At 56.7% G+C, this 14,643-nt stretch overlaps 1 protein-coding gene across 1 annotated transcript; it reads left to right on the top strand.

The window, feature by feature from the left end:
• Positions 1-441: 441 nt before the first annotated feature.
• Positions 442-14,628, top strand: UNK (unk zinc finger). The gene is made up of 14 exons (XM_028498142.1): positions 442-474; positions 3,345-3,649; positions 4,669-4,845; positions 4,985-5,115; positions 5,692-5,827; positions 6,376-6,493; positions 7,501-7,585; positions 8,781-8,923; positions 9,335-9,535; positions 10,112-10,177; positions 10,645-10,819; positions 11,712-11,813; positions 11,965-12,153; positions 14,313-14,628. The coding sequence occupies exons 1-14, from the start codon at positions 442-444 to the stop codon at positions 14,543-14,545; spliced, it is 2,094 nt and encodes a 697-aa protein (XP_028353943.1). The 3' UTR covers positions 14,546-14,628.
• Positions 14,629-14,643: the final 15 nt, after the last annotated feature.

The following is a 14,643-nucleotide window of genomic DNA, read 5'->3' as shown; positions in this document are numbered from 1 at the left end:
GAGTTGATAACTTATCTGGGGACAAGGGCAGCAGGGGGAGGATAGGTAGAGGTCAAGGAAAACTTCATGGAAGTGATGGCATCAGAAGATTAATTACCATTGAATTCATCCTTGAAAGATTTCTACAGGTGAGGAAGGGGACATGAGGAAAGGCAGGGAAGTTAAAGATCTCTTTGCAAGACACCAAGGACTCCAGTGTTACTGGATTCAAGAGAAATGAGGCTGGACGAGTACATTGGACCAGACATGTAGGGCTTGAAATGCCAGGCCGAATAGTTGGTCTTTATCAGTGGCTACTGGTGGAAGCTAAAGGCTTTTAAGAAAGTGAAAATTAAATTTGGGTTCTGGGAAAAGTGATGAGTACTGTGCAACATAAACTAGACAGGGGAGAGGCCGGATACAAGGAGACCGGTTTATTAAAAGGTACCAAGTGCCTGACCCATGGCGCTGGGAATGGAGATGAAGAGGCTTAGAGTGAGGTAATTTGTTGCCTCCATGTCTTGCCTCTGTGACATCTCTGCCAGCTGGAGCCCTTTGGAGCCGTAGCATCTGTAGGTAACACTGTGGACATGGCTGCCCCAGGGAAGCAGGCTTGCCAGGAGCTCTCTTTCTCCGAGAGGACAGACTGTGCCCAGTCACTTCTCTGGACTGCCTCCCTGGGTTTTTACTGAGGCACTGATACTAAGCAGGCAGGTGCCACTCTTAGGGTTGCTAGATTTAGCAAAAAAAAAAAAGACAGGATGCCAGGGACTTCCCTGGTGGTCCAGTGGTTAAGACTCCGTGCTCCCAATGCAGGGGGCCTGGGTTCAATTCCTGGTCAGGGAACTAGATCCCACGTGCATGCCACAACTAAGGATCCCTCGAGCCGCAACGAAGACCTGGTGCAACCAAATAAATAAAAGAAGAAAAGAAACCCAAGCTATGCTTAAAAAAAAAAAAAGAAAAAAGAAAAGAAAACAGGATGCCAGTTAGATTGAAATTTCAGATAATGGATTATTTTTTAGTATAATCATGTCCCACAAAATATTTGATTTATCTGAAATTCCAGTTTAACTGGGTGTCCTGTATTCAGTCTGTTAGTCCTAACTATCAGTACTTCTCATTCTTCCCTGGCCCTGGGATCAGCTTCCTCCACTCCCATGTCCCACCTGTTACCTCCTGAATTAGTCTCCTGTGGGTCAGGAGTCAGGTAGAGTATGTGCCGTGCAGGAGAGATCAGTCTAGCAGTTTGGGGGGTTGGTGTCCCAACTCAGTGCCAGGGTTTGATACTGCCCCATACTGTACCTGTGTACAGTATGCAGGGCAGATTTCTGTCTATAACCAGACAGAGAGGGAGACAGGAAGAAAGACCTTACGTTCCAATGTCAAAGGGGCTGTGAGAGGCTCTACGGAGCCTTCCAGGTTTCAACCCAGTGTCTCAGAATATATCTGCAGCCTGGAGATGATATCCCTGAGATGTGGCTCCTCCCACACCTCACCTCATCCTCATTTCCCTTTTCCAGTTCTTCTCTTACCCCACTCACGTTCCACAAAGGCGCTTGGAGCTCTTTGAGTTAGGCCTCCTGTTTCTAAGCTCAGACTGTTCCCTTTGCCTAAAGCACCCTTCCCACATTCTTCACCCACAAGTACCTCTCCTTCCCTTCCCCCTTCCTCTGTGCCAGCCTGGGTCCAGGATCCTTCCTCTGGCTTCCCAAAGAGCCCTCTGCAAACCTTCCTCATAACCTTTTCCACAGTTGATTGATTCCACCTGTTACTGGTGTGTCTCCCATGAAACTATGGGCTTCCTAAGGATAAGGACCTGCTACGTCAGCGTCCTCAGTGCTCACCACGATGCCTGCACCTAGTAGGTGCTCAGTAAATAGGTGCTGAATGAATAGGATGCTATTTGGAAGCTTCACTGCCCCTTAAACCCCCTATCTGTGTTCTTTAGGGAGCACCCAGCTCCAGCTTCCCCCTGCGCAGTACACACGCCTGGACACTTCTCCACACTTCAGGGCTGGGAGGATTGGGGTTTCTTTTGCCACGCCACATGGCTTGCGGGATCTTAGTTTCCCTGACCAGGGATTGAAGCCGGGCCCTTGGCAATGAAAGCACGGAGTCCTAACCACTGGCCTGACAGGCAATTCCCCTTGGCTGGGAGGATTTTACAGCACTCTCGTTAGTGTTAAAGAAAACCTGTCTGGAAAGTCTCAGCCCTGGACCTACCTGTCCCCACACCTTCCATACGCCCAGACTGATGAGGCCCTGCCTATCCTGGCACGAGCCAAAGACATGGGCTGGGCCTTCTCGCCTGTTTCCCAGGCATTCCAGCTCCAGGTGGCTGCTCTCTCCACACTCCCTTCTGCACACAACCTTCTGTGCCTTCTAGAACCATCTGCCTCACTGGCATCAAATGCCTTCTATCAAGCCATTTGTTGCCTTCATTGCTAGGGCTTGAAGGAATGAATAAAGAGAACTGGGCTGCCTGCTTGTGCCCACCGTGTGTCTGTGTGTATGTGTCGTGGGGGGCAGTGGTGGTAAATCTAAGAAACCCTCCACCTGGACACAAAGTGAATGAAAACACAGATGGATGGTATGGTTCTGTCAGGGGGTAAGTGGGTCAGGCCCTCCACTGGGTGGTGTAGGGGGAGGAGCTTCGGGTTGTCTTGGTTTTTAGATGTAGAGTAAAGGAGAGAGATGCAGGTTGGGAGGCGGCTGGGAGGACAGACAGAGCCCCCCAACCCCAGGTTAGTCAGGGCGGAAATAGAATACCTCAGCTGCTGCAGGCACTCATTTGCAAGACTGTGGTGGGAGACAAGGCTGAGAGAGTCTCTTCAGATGCTTCCAACATGAGCTTCACAAACATACTTGGGTAGTGCTAGGAAATGTCTCTGGAAGGAGGTCAGTGGACGGGACAGTGATGACCTGTGTCAGTGTTCCAGAAGGACACCTTGTGACCTGGGCTCTCAGCTCTAAAGCAGCAGCCGTCCTGGCCCTCGGCCTGGCGCCCCAGCCCTGCTCCTGAGACAAGTGAGGCCTCCAGGACTTGGCAGGCAGATTGGGCAGCAGAGACCCTTGCAGGAAGTTTAGGAGAGGCTCCTCGAGCTCTGGTTTGCAGCCTTTTCCCTGTGATCAGTGGTTTAGCCTGGGAAGCCTCGGGGAGCGCTCAGGGAACAAGCCACTGATTAAGCCCTCCTCTGGTCGCCATGGCAGGCAGCTGACCACTGAGGGCCCTTGTGGTCTATGGGTCCTGCCCTTCAGGCCGGCCGGGGACCTGCGTATTAGGAAGGACCCTGATGCTGAGGGCCTGCCTTAGCTCTGGGTCTTTTCTGGTGTCTCAGTTGAACTAGCCCCCCCCAGAGTAGGGCCCTTGGGGGACTTGGTGGCCAACTTCTTGCTGGGAAACAAGGGACTTAACTCTCCGCTCCTGGCCTACCCTACTCGGGGGCTCTCCCTGCAGGTACCTGAAGGAATTCCGCACTGAGCAGTGCCCGCTCTTTGTGCAACACAAATGTACTCAGCATCGGCCCTACACCTGCTTCCACTGGCATTTCGTGAACCAGCGACGCCGCCGGTCCATCCGCCGTCGGGACGGCACCTTCAACTACAGCCCCGACGTCTACTGCACCAAGTACGACGAGGCCACAGGCCTCTGCCCGGAGGGCGACGAGTGAGTGCTGCCCGGCCTGCCCTCAGAGGAGCCCCCCGTCTCCTGGATCAGATGCCCTCAGCATAGTCCAGGCAGAGTCCAAGAAGCCAGCCAGAGCCTGCCTTTGGGGACCTGCTGCAGCTTGGCCCACCTTCCTATGGTTTGGACCTGGGTTCAGACCCCACCATCATCTGGGGGAGACCCCTTCTCCTTTCCCCACTTTTGGGAAGCCCTACACAGGCCTTTCTTCTGCTAAGCCTAAGGGCCACATCTGAACCAAAGTGGCTTCCTGGGCCTTCTTTCCTGGTCCCGTGCAGGTCACAAGGACCCTCTCCCCAGCCCATACTACCCACTCCATCCCATGCAGTTCCCCCCAAGCCTGGCTGTTTAGAGACATAGAGCCTCTCTAGTTCCCTTTTTGCTGACCCTAAATATTTTGCCACAAAGCTCTGTGAAGAGACAGGGCATAACAAATGACAAACATGAGGTGGCAAACCTGGGAACGTCACTGAGAGGGAGCACTTACTGACCCCGCCTAACGTGTTTTCAGCCGTGCGGAGGTGATGGAGGCACTGCAGGGGGTTCTGTGGGCGCACCTCACTGAACCATCCCACACCAGCTCTTCCGTTTCTCCCAGGGGTCAAAGGCTTGCTCACCCCTCCCCCAGCTTCATGAAGCACCCAGGGCCCGAGGGCGTTGGCTTCTCTGAAGACCCCCGACCTAGGCAGTGTTTGTTCTCCCAAGAGTGCCCCCGTCTGGAGCTCCTCTTCAGGACAGCCCAGGGCCCTGGCTGAGTAGTCTTTGAGAACCTGAAGTGGGAATGCCAGGCCTTTCAGGCCCCACTCTGGGCTACAGCACCCCCGGCAGTGGGAGGGTGGCTCTGTTACCTCAGCAGGACTCGTCGCTTGCCTCCTTGGCCCACCATCATTACACCCGCTGGGTCATGAGAAAGCCTTCAATGGGCAGGGAAGGGCACGGCTGGTAGCCCAGGCTGCAGGGGGCGAAGGTGAGTGACCCCCACCCCCGCTGCTGTGTTGCAGGTGCCCATTCCTGCACAGGACCACAGGGGACACTGAGCGCAGGTACCACCTGCGCTACTATAAGACTGGAATCTGCATCCACGAGACAGACTCAAAAGGCAACTGCACCAAAAACGGCCTGCACTGCGCTTTTGCTCATGGGCCCCACGACCTCCGCTCCCCTGTCTACGACATCAGGTGGGCTGATGGCTGAGGGCCGGGGTGGGGGCCTGGCTGCGGACACGGTGAGTACCACCGACGGAGTGCAGGGCTGGCACTCCGGTTCCTTCCTCCTCACGCCCCTCCCCGCTCTCTCTGTCCTCTCCTCTCTTCCCAGGGAGCTCCAGGCAATGGAGGCCTTGCAGAACGGCCAGACCACAGTGGAGGGCAGCATAGAGGGCCAGTCGGCTGGGGCCGCAAGCCACGCCATGATAGAAAAAATCCTCAGTGAGGAGCCTCGGTGGCAAGGTAAGGTGGCCACACAGGTGGCCACGCCCCCTCCCACCAGCTGTCTGTCCGCCCCCCTCTCCTCCCCATGGCCGCTCTGAGGACATGGCTCATCACCACCTACTGCCTTCTCCAGCCCGAGCCACCACCTACCTCTGCTGGGAGGCACTTGCCCCCTCATCCCACCTCACGTCCCGCCAACTGCAGCCCTGGCATCCGGGGGCACTTCTGGGGGAGTCTCCCCAGACACACCTTGCCCTGCTCCCGTCACCCCAGGTGCTTCCTAAATTCCATCAGGAGGCTTTCACACATACACAGTCGTACACGTATATGAGTACACATACGTGTGTGCTCAACCCTCCTGCGGACGCCCTTTTAACTCTGTGAGCTGTGAGTATCTCCAGTGAGGGACGACGGCATCCTCCTTACCTCTCTCCTGGGTCTCAGTCTTGGCATTGGCCCGCGAGGAGGTGGCCCTGCTCATACCTCTCACAAAAGCCTCGGCTCCTAGACTCCTTCCTAGTGGCTTCTCCTTTCCCTCCCTGCGCCCCGCCTCTGCCTCACCCACCTGACCCCTGCCTCTGGCCCCCTGTGCAGAGACCGCTTATGTGCTGGGGAACTATAAGACGGAGCCGTGCAAGAAGCCCCCACGGCTGTGCCGCCAGGGTTATGCCTGTCCCTACTACCACAACAGCAAGGACCGGCGGCGGAGTCCCCGGAAACACAAATACAGGTCCTTTGGCCCAAGCAGGCCAGCCGTGGGAGGGAGGGTGGCAGGGAAGGGATCACGGCAGGGGCTGCTTGCACTGTGCTCTCAGGGAGGCCGGCCCTGGGGATCACCGAATCACAGGACCCAGGTACGAGGGGAGAGAATGGTCAGGGTAGCTGAACGATAGGGGGCCTTCCTGGGTCCTCCTTTGGCATGAAATGAGGGTCTTGGGTTAGAAGCCCCTCTAGTTCGGATCCTGAGGGGCGTCTGCCAGGGCCCAGCTGTGGTGTGGTCGTAGCCTGGCTCTCCTTGGGCCGCACAGTGCTCGGGGGGAGGACTTGGCCGAAGCGAGCAAAGCAGCGTCCTTGGTGATGCAGCCAGGTTGGGCCAGAGAAGCAAAGCCTGGCTTCTGGCCCCAGTAAGGCCCTCACTCAGCAGCTGATGTTTCCTACTTCTGAGCCTGGCTTTGCAAAGCCGGGAGGCCAGAGAGGGGCCCTGAACCGCAGCGGATCTCATTGGCATCCCCCAGATCCTCTCTGCGTCCATCTGACCGCACCCTCTTATTTAACCAGGTCCTCTCCGTGTCCGAACGTAAAACACGGGGACGAATGGGGTGACCCTGGCAAGTGTGAGAGCGGAGACTCCTGCCAGTGCTGCCACACCCGCACGGAGCAGCAGTTCCACCCGGAGGTGGGCCCTGGGGCTGGCGCCCGAGCTGCGGCCCTGCGAGGCTTGGGGGTGGCTTGACATATCCTCTTTGGAAAGCAAGGAGAAAGGAAAGGAGGGTCCGGGCCGACGCTGGCAGAATCCATCCTGACACCATCCTGGGAGAGGGATCTGTAGCCACAGGCTCCCCCGCGGGCAGTACCTAAAGGAGCCCCACACCCTAATTTGGCAGCTTTCCTTGTCTGAGCCCACACTCACCGAGCAGCCCTTGGCTCCCGGTTTTGTTTCCCTGAGCCGCCCTGATAGGAAGAGCATGCACTGGGCATGGTGACTTGGCCGTTCTGGGCTTTGCACCACTTGTGGTACTTAACATGGCATCAAGATTTAAAAAATAAGAGATCCCCTTACCGTTGTCCTGTACCATATGAGGGCCTAGGGTACCAGCAACTTCCCTGACGCAGCCCCTAGCCCCAGGGTGTGGCCTGGGCTCTGTCAGTGTGCCACGATCTCATGTATGGTATGTATAGAGGCATGTGCTGTCCCTTCCCTTTGTTCCATGGAGGTCAGGACACCCTGAGATAGATACATAGACAGAAACTACGTTGTGTGGGCTACAGACAGCAGGGTGGAAAGTTAGGCCTAGCGTAGATCCCCACCCAGAGTGCTTCAGGGTGGATGGGTGTTGCCTGTGAACTTGGCTCCGTTAATGCCCAGAGGCACATTGGAAGGTCACAGCCCTGGCCAAGATCATGAGTGAGAGTAGCATGGAGAAGATCCCTTTGTGAGAGCTGGGTCAGGGCTGGTTGGGCCTGTGAGCGCAGGAGGGGGGTGGTCCCTGGCATGCGGGTGGCAGTGTCTGCTCACTCTGGCTTGAGTAAGCAGTTGGCAGGGAGAGACTTAGGGAAGCGGCATCGGGTGGGGAGGAGAAAGGAGAGATTTCTAAGCTAACCCAGCCATGCTGAAGGCACCCCTGGCTGCCTTTCTCTCTCTGCCCAAGCCTGACCCCGCCTCTGTTCTGCTCTGCCCTCCAGATCTATAAATCTACCAAGTGCAACGACATGCAGCAGTCGGGCAGCTGTCCCCGAGGACCCTTCTGCGCCTTCGCCCACGTAGACCGTATGCTGTTCCCATTGCCCTGGGGCAGTGCCCTCTCCACCCTCCCCTCCCGTCCCCCCTCCCCCTAAGTTCAGTGTCAGCCAGCAGTGGGCCCCTGTCCCCACTGGAAGTTCCATTCCCCCACCCCCCTGCCCCACCTCTCTGGAACTGGTCTCAAAACCCTGGAGCCTCCAAGGTCGTGAGACAGCAGGGACTGTGCCCCTGGTTGCACACTCAGTCCCAGGCAGGGTGAGGCACCCTCCCCAAGCCAACTAGGCAGATCCCAGCAGCCACCCCTTGCCACACCCATGGCAGACGTCACTAACTGAGCACGGCACTCTGCCCTGCGGAGAGCAGAGCTGTCCAATCAAAATTTAATGCAGCCCCCCTTAGGTAATTCTAGATATTTTAGTAACCACATCTAAAAAGAAGAAAAAGAAATAGGTCAATTTTTAATAACATGTTTTTATTTAACCCAACATAAAATAATATCATTTAAAATACAATCAATATAAAATCAAGATAGTTCCCCTTTTTTTTTCAAACCAAGTCTTTGAAAGCTGGTGTGTACTTGAATAGCTGCAGCACATTCCAGTCCAGACCAGCCACGTTCCGGGTGCTCGGCAGCTGCATGTGGTCCTGGGCTTCGGTACCGCTCGGTGCAGCTCCAGACCACCACTGCCAGTCTCAGAGACGGGTTTGAGTTACAACCTGTGTCTACCCCAGGCCACTGCTCTGTTTGTCCTTAACCTCTTTCTAGCCTTAGGCCTTACCTCTGGGATTAGGGTGAAAAATAAACTGAGGTGAGGGGGAAGCACACATGTGGCGCAGAGGTGGGCCCAGCCAAGGCAGCACAGAGAAGTGATGAATGGCCCAAGCTTTGGAGTCGTGTGGATTGGGGTTCAAATCCCAGCTCTTCTGTTTCCTAGCTCAGCCCCCTTGGGAGATATACCTTACCTCTCTGAGCCTCAGTTTCCTTATCTGTAAAATGGAGACCATGGTATTACTTCTATCTTCCAGTCATTGTGACGATTTACGATTAATACAAATTGCCTGGCACATAGTAAGTGCACAGCACGTGGTATTAATAGAAACAGAAGCCTTCCCTTTGTACGCAGGGGGATGCATGCTCTCCTTTAAAAGAGACCCAGATGCATTTTTGGAGAGACAGAGCTGGCTCAGGAGCCTGCTGACGCCCCGCCCCTGTCTCCTGCAGAGCCACCCCTCGGTGACGACCTGCAGCCTCCCTCAGCCGTGTCCAGCCCCAGCCAGCCGGGTCCCGTCTTGTACATGCCGTCCGCTGCCGGGGACTCGGTGCCTGTGAGCCCTTCCAGCCCGCATGCCCCTGACCTCAGCGCTGTACGTGTCTGTCTAGGGGGTGGGGTGGGCACCATGCCTGCCCAGAGCCAACACCTGCCTCTCGTGCCCTGTGCTTGGGGAGGAGGCCTCCGCCCAAGGGTTCTGCCCTTTTCTGCCCCAGGGTTCTTCTCTCTGTCAAAAGCTGATAGTGGCTGGAGTGGTGTCCCCAGAGCCCTGCGATCAGCCTGGGTAGAGCTGATCACAGGTAGTAGAAGGGACAAAGCCTATCCACCCCCCAACACACAGCTTCCGCATGAGGTTGTGGGTCCTGGGTGGTGGTTGCTTCCCCCTGGCCAATTAAAAAGGAACTGAGCCTCTTGATGAAGGATCTCCCTCCCACGCGGGGATGGAGAATGGGCCATGCCCCAGCCTGCATTTTGCCCACCAGCCTACTGTCTTCCTTCTCTGCAGCTCCTCTGTAGAAACAGCAGCCTCGGCAGCCCATCTAACCTCTGTGGCTCCCCACCGGGCTCCATCAGGAAGCCCCCGAATCTGGAAGGCATTGTCTTTCCTGGGGAGTCTGGCCTCGCCCCTGGTAGTTATAAGAAGGCTCCTGGCTTCGAGAGGGAAGACCAGGTGGGAGCTGAGTACCTGAAAACTTTGAAATGCCAGGTAAGGGATGAGGGGGCAGCCCAGTGAGGTTAGCATGGGCTACCCTTCTGCATGCGGCAAGAGAAGCCCTGGAGGGTTGTCCTGGCCCAGCTATGGGGAACGTGACTGGGAGCTAGGAAGCCCCTGTTCCAGCCTCTTCAAGACTGAGCAGAGTGGGTGAGGCCGTCCCATTTTACAGATGAAGACAGGCAGGGTAGAGGCTGAGCACCTCACCCAGTGTCAGAGCCAGTTAATAGAGGGGAAGGGGTTACTACCTCAGTCTTCTGACCCCACATCCGGACTTTTCCCTACTTTGTGCTGCCTTGATGGGACAGCAGGGCCTTGGGGAGCAGGACAAGAGGGGTCTGGCACTGGCTTATCTGTGACTTGGAGTCACAGGGAGGAGAGGAGCAGCTCCCCGAGTTCCCAGGGTAGGGAAGGAGGGTGCGTGTGTGTGAAGGGGGACTGTACAACAGGTGTCTGATGCCTCCTTGCCCCCTCAGTGAGCCACGGCAAGTTGATGCTTAGGAGGACTCATGGGCTCAGGGTCCCTCCCTAGCACTACATTCATCTCCTGCTCCCTGACTTTTCTCTCAGGCCAAGTTAAAACCCCACTCACTAGAGCCCAGGAGTCAAGAGCAGCCTCTGCTTCAACCCAAACAGGTATAGAGCTCTCAGCCCCCTTTCTCCCCTTCTGGCACCTGCTGTGGACAGGACAGGCCCAGAACCCCAGGAGGCTTCTTCGGGGAGCACGGGGCACCGCTTTCTCTACAAACTGAGGGCAGGATTAAGGTGGGGCCTCAGCCCCAAATTCAGAGAGGGTGGGAGTCAGGCCCTTGAGCCCCTCACCTCCGGACTCACTCATTGGCCAGTCAAAAAAAATATTTAGTAAACATCTGTCTTTGCGCTGAACTTGCTTCTCCCTTCCCCTACTGCAGAACTTTAGGGGTGAGTAGGCCCTGCAGCCTCCAAGCCACACCTGTCCAACTCCAGCCTCCCAGCAAGGTGTTGAGGGCAACCAGGCGAGAGCTGGGATGTACCCTTCCCTTCTGCCCTAGCCAGCCCCCGCCTCCAGCCCCCATCCGTGGGCAGCCATCCCACTATGTCTCTTCTTCACTCTCTCGTTGCAGGACATGCTGGGCATCCTCCCTGTGGGCAGCCCCCTGACCTCAAGCATCTCTTCTAGTATCACCTCCAGCCTAGCAGCTACTCCCCCTAGCCCCGCCGGCACCAGCAGCGTTCCTGGCATGAATGCAAATGCTCTGCCCTTCTACCCCACCAGCGACACGGTAGAGTCGGTCATAGGTAATTGGGCCATTTCTGTTGCTAAGTCTAGGAGCAGGTCTGGAGTCAGAGATACTAGGTCTCTGGAGTGAGACTCAAACCAGCATACTGGTCACTTTAGACATCTGTCTTGGGAGAGTCAGAGGGTGGGCATCCTGAGCCCTTTGACCTAAATGGAACTGGAGCCCAAGGTGTAAGGCCAAGACTAGCCTTTATAGCAAATTAGCCCTCCAATTTGCTCTTTCATGCAGATTAGAAAGAGATGCCTCTTCCCATGGGTATGTACAGTCTCATTCCACGACGTATGTCATTCAACCCCAACTAGGTATCCTTGTGAAAAACCTGCACAGCTGTCCTTAGAGTTCCTGGTCATTAGAAGCCACTGCCCTTCTCTTTCAGCAGTCATTTATGGGTGCCACTTTGTGCTAGGTCCTATTGCAGGCACTGGGGTGACAGAGATGAAGACATGCTGTTCCTGCCCTCCCAGTCCAGTTCCTCAGAGCGCAGTGGACATTTGTTGGGCAACTACTGTGCACTAGCCACTGAGGGTCCAGAGACCTGCCTGCCCTCAGTGAGCTCAGGGGTGAGACACACAAGCTGTAACATCAGGGGACAAGACCTCTGTCAGCTGGATTAGAACTCATTTCCCCCGGGGGTACTGAAGAAGGCTTCCGAAAGGAGAGCCATTTGAGCGGGACGTGGCTAGGGGATCGGTGTTGGCAGGGGGGCAGCCCAGGCACAAGCAGAGGCTTGAGCGAGCACAGCTCCAGTGGGACTGAGCTCGAAGGTGAGTCAGGGGCAGGAATAGAGGCAGTAAAGGGCAGGTGGGTCCAGGAGGTGAGGCCTGGAACCTCGGGACTGTGTGGCCCCTTTGGAGGCTGGGAGGCTCATACTCCAATCACTCTGTCTCTAGAGTCTGCCCTGGATGACCTGGACCTGAACGAGTTTGGGGTAGCTGCCCTAGAGAAGACTTTCGACAACAGCACGGTGCCGCACCCAGGCAGCATCACAATCGGTACTGGGCATGGGTGGGCAGGATGGCTTGGGAGGGCCCCTGGGGTCCAGCCTGGCCCAGGGGGTGGGCAGACGAGCCATGCCCCGCTCAGTGTGGCCCCGCGTGGCTTGCCCAGCCCTCACTCGGCCACGCTCCTGGGCCTCTCTTGCAGGCGGCAGTTTGCTGCAGAGCTCCGCACCCGTGAACATCCCTGGCTCCTTGAGCAGCTCTGCTTCCTTCCACTCAGCATCCCCGTCCCCTCCTGTCAGCCTCTCCTCGCATTTCCTGCAGCAGCCCCAGGGCCACCTGAGCCAGGCAGAAAACACATTTTTGGGGACCTCAGCATCACATGGATCTTTGGGTAAGAGGGGGTATGGCTCTCTAAGGCCTGGGGCAGGAATCTGGGCTTTTGGAAAGTGCCTTTGGCCATTTTGTCCACGGCTAGAGGCAGTGCAGAGTGGAGGTTAGAGTAGGGGCTCTGGGCACGGAGGCGAGTCAGGCCCCGGTTCCACGATTCTCTGAGCTCTGTGAACCTGGACAAGTGACTTAGTCTCTCTGCCTTAGTTTCCTCTGTGAAATGGGTATAACGGCAGCACCCACCTCGTGTGGTGGTTGTGAGGCTTAAATGAAATAACATGAGTGAAGTGCTAGGCCCCGGGCCAGTGCACAGTGAGAAGCGTGGCCTCAGAGTTGCCAGGGCCTAGGTCTGCTCTCCGTGCCAGTGTGGCCGCTCTGCCTAGTCGCCCAGAGCTCCTCGGGGCCAAGGGAGAGGGAGAGGTCCAAACAGGCTCAGCCCTGGTGCAAGGCGGCCTCCCTGTCCAGCAGAAGCACCAAGCGGACCCAGCTGTAGCCCCAAAGGCTGTTTGATGAACCCAGCGTTAGAACTGTGTGGACCAGGGGCTCTGGAGGGCACATCAGAGCAGAGGGTCTAGAAGCGCGGGTGGAGACCTGCGTGTGTGCGTGGGGCCAGCGCGAACGTCTGAAGTAACAGACGTAAAGCAGCAGACGCCCAACCCGCTGCCTCTCATTCAGCAGCAGCTGCTGCTCTTACTTCCCCCTCCCCCAGCAGCTGTTCAAGGAGATCAGAAACACCCTCCCTGAGGGTGCTGGGCATCCTGGTCACACTGAGCCTGAGCCTCTGAGCTGCGCTTTGACATTCTGACCAGGTTTGGGTCCTTCCCTATTCCTCTGAAGATCAGGGCAGCACCTTCACAGTTGATGTTGACGCTGTCAGCTTCAGATGCTTAGTGTTAACGTTTGTCTGGCTTGCCCATATTCTGGAGGCATCTTGACTGCAGCCCTACTTACTGGCCACGCATTCCTTCCTTCCGCACGTAGTTACGGATACAAGGTGAGCTCAGCAGACCCTGCTGGCATGGAGCCATGGTCTCTCGGGAGAGGCAGAGGCGCCCAGGCATTACATCATACTTAGAGACCATCACCGTTGTGTGGAGGCAACAGTCTGGGTGCTGCGATTCAGAATAACAGAGAGACCTAACCTGGCCGGGGCTCCCCGAGGAAGTGGCTCCTCTCCACGAGAGGAAATGCCACCCGAGCGGGAGGAGAAGCAAAGGTGGAGCTTGCTGCTGGCCATGGTTGCCTCAGCAGGGATCCCAAGTTCTCGCCTCCAGGACAGGGCGGAGAGCCTCGTATCTCCACACAGGACGACGCTGGTCAGGTCACGTAGGTGCACTTGTGTTGCTTGGAGGACAGACTCTCTTAAATTCGTTTGGTTCTAGAACATCCTGGCTGGCTTAGTGGGAAAGGGAGCAAGAAAGAAGTCATTGGAATGATAACGTGAGGGCAGCATGAGGCCAGAGGCGGACGTGGGGCCTCAGAAGACGGGGCCGCCCGGGGGCCACAGAGCAGGGGCGCGTGGCGCGTGTTAAACATCTGCTGAGTGAGCGGGTGCGGGGGGGCGGTGCATGAGCACACAGCTTAGCTGTTGGCAAAGAGTAGGCCTTTGGAGCCAGACGCCCTGGCTGTGTCCTGGCTCTGCCACTTAACTGTTTCTGTGATTCCTGGCAACATGTTTTATCTCAGTTTCCTCATTGTAAAACAAGGGGGGTGGACCAAGGGCTCCTGTGCTCCTTCTGCTCCAGCTCCGCCATCGTCTGAGGCTCTTGACCCATGGCTTTTTTCCTGAATCTCCTCCTGGGTCTCACATCAGGGTGCATGAAGGCTCCCCTTTCTCTAGCCTGAAAGTGAAGTTGGGCTCACAAATGGCCACATTCACAGACTGCTCTCCCTACAGCACTTCCCAAGGCCCCTGAATCACCTCATGAGGCAAGTGATGGGAACCCCACTTTACAGATGGGGATGCTGAGACGCGTAAGTTAAATAGCAGCTGAGGAGTAACAGGTGGCGCCTACACATCCTGTGAAATTCCCCAGCCTAACATTGCTGGAGCGTTGCACAGCCAGCCCCTGGAGGCCCCCAGGCAGGGCTGGACAGGGCCAGGGCCCAGGCCCAAGGCCCAAGCTCTTCAGAGCTCTGATGTCCCTCCCCTTCCTGGGGCAGGTCTGAATGGGATGAATAGCAGCATCTGGGAGCACTTTGCCTCTGGAAGCTTCTCCCCGGGCACTTCCCCTGCCTTCCTGTCAGGGCCCGGGGCTGCCGAGCTGGCCCGGCTTCGGCAAGAGCTAGATGAAGCCAACGGCACCATCAAGCAGTGGGAGGAGTCCTGGAAGCAGGCAAAACAGGTACTGGGCCCCCACGCCCACCCTCCTTTCCCAGGGCCTGGTGGCATCTAGCCCAGGCCCATCTCACACAGAGTGGGTACAGGGGCTGGGGGAGGTCAGGGGTCCTGGGGAACAGAGCGGAAACTCCGTTTGGCTTGTTCTCTCCCCCT

The sequence above is a fragment of the Physeter macrocephalus genome, chromosome 14, assembly GCF_002837175.3.
Source record: "Physeter macrocephalus isolate SW-GA chromosome 14, ASM283717v5, whole genome shotgun sequence".
Lineage (NCBI taxonomy): Eukaryota > Metazoa > Chordata > Mammalia > Artiodactyla > Physeteridae > Physeter > Physeter macrocephalus.
This window is presented reverse-complemented; position numbering and strand designations above follow the sequence as displayed.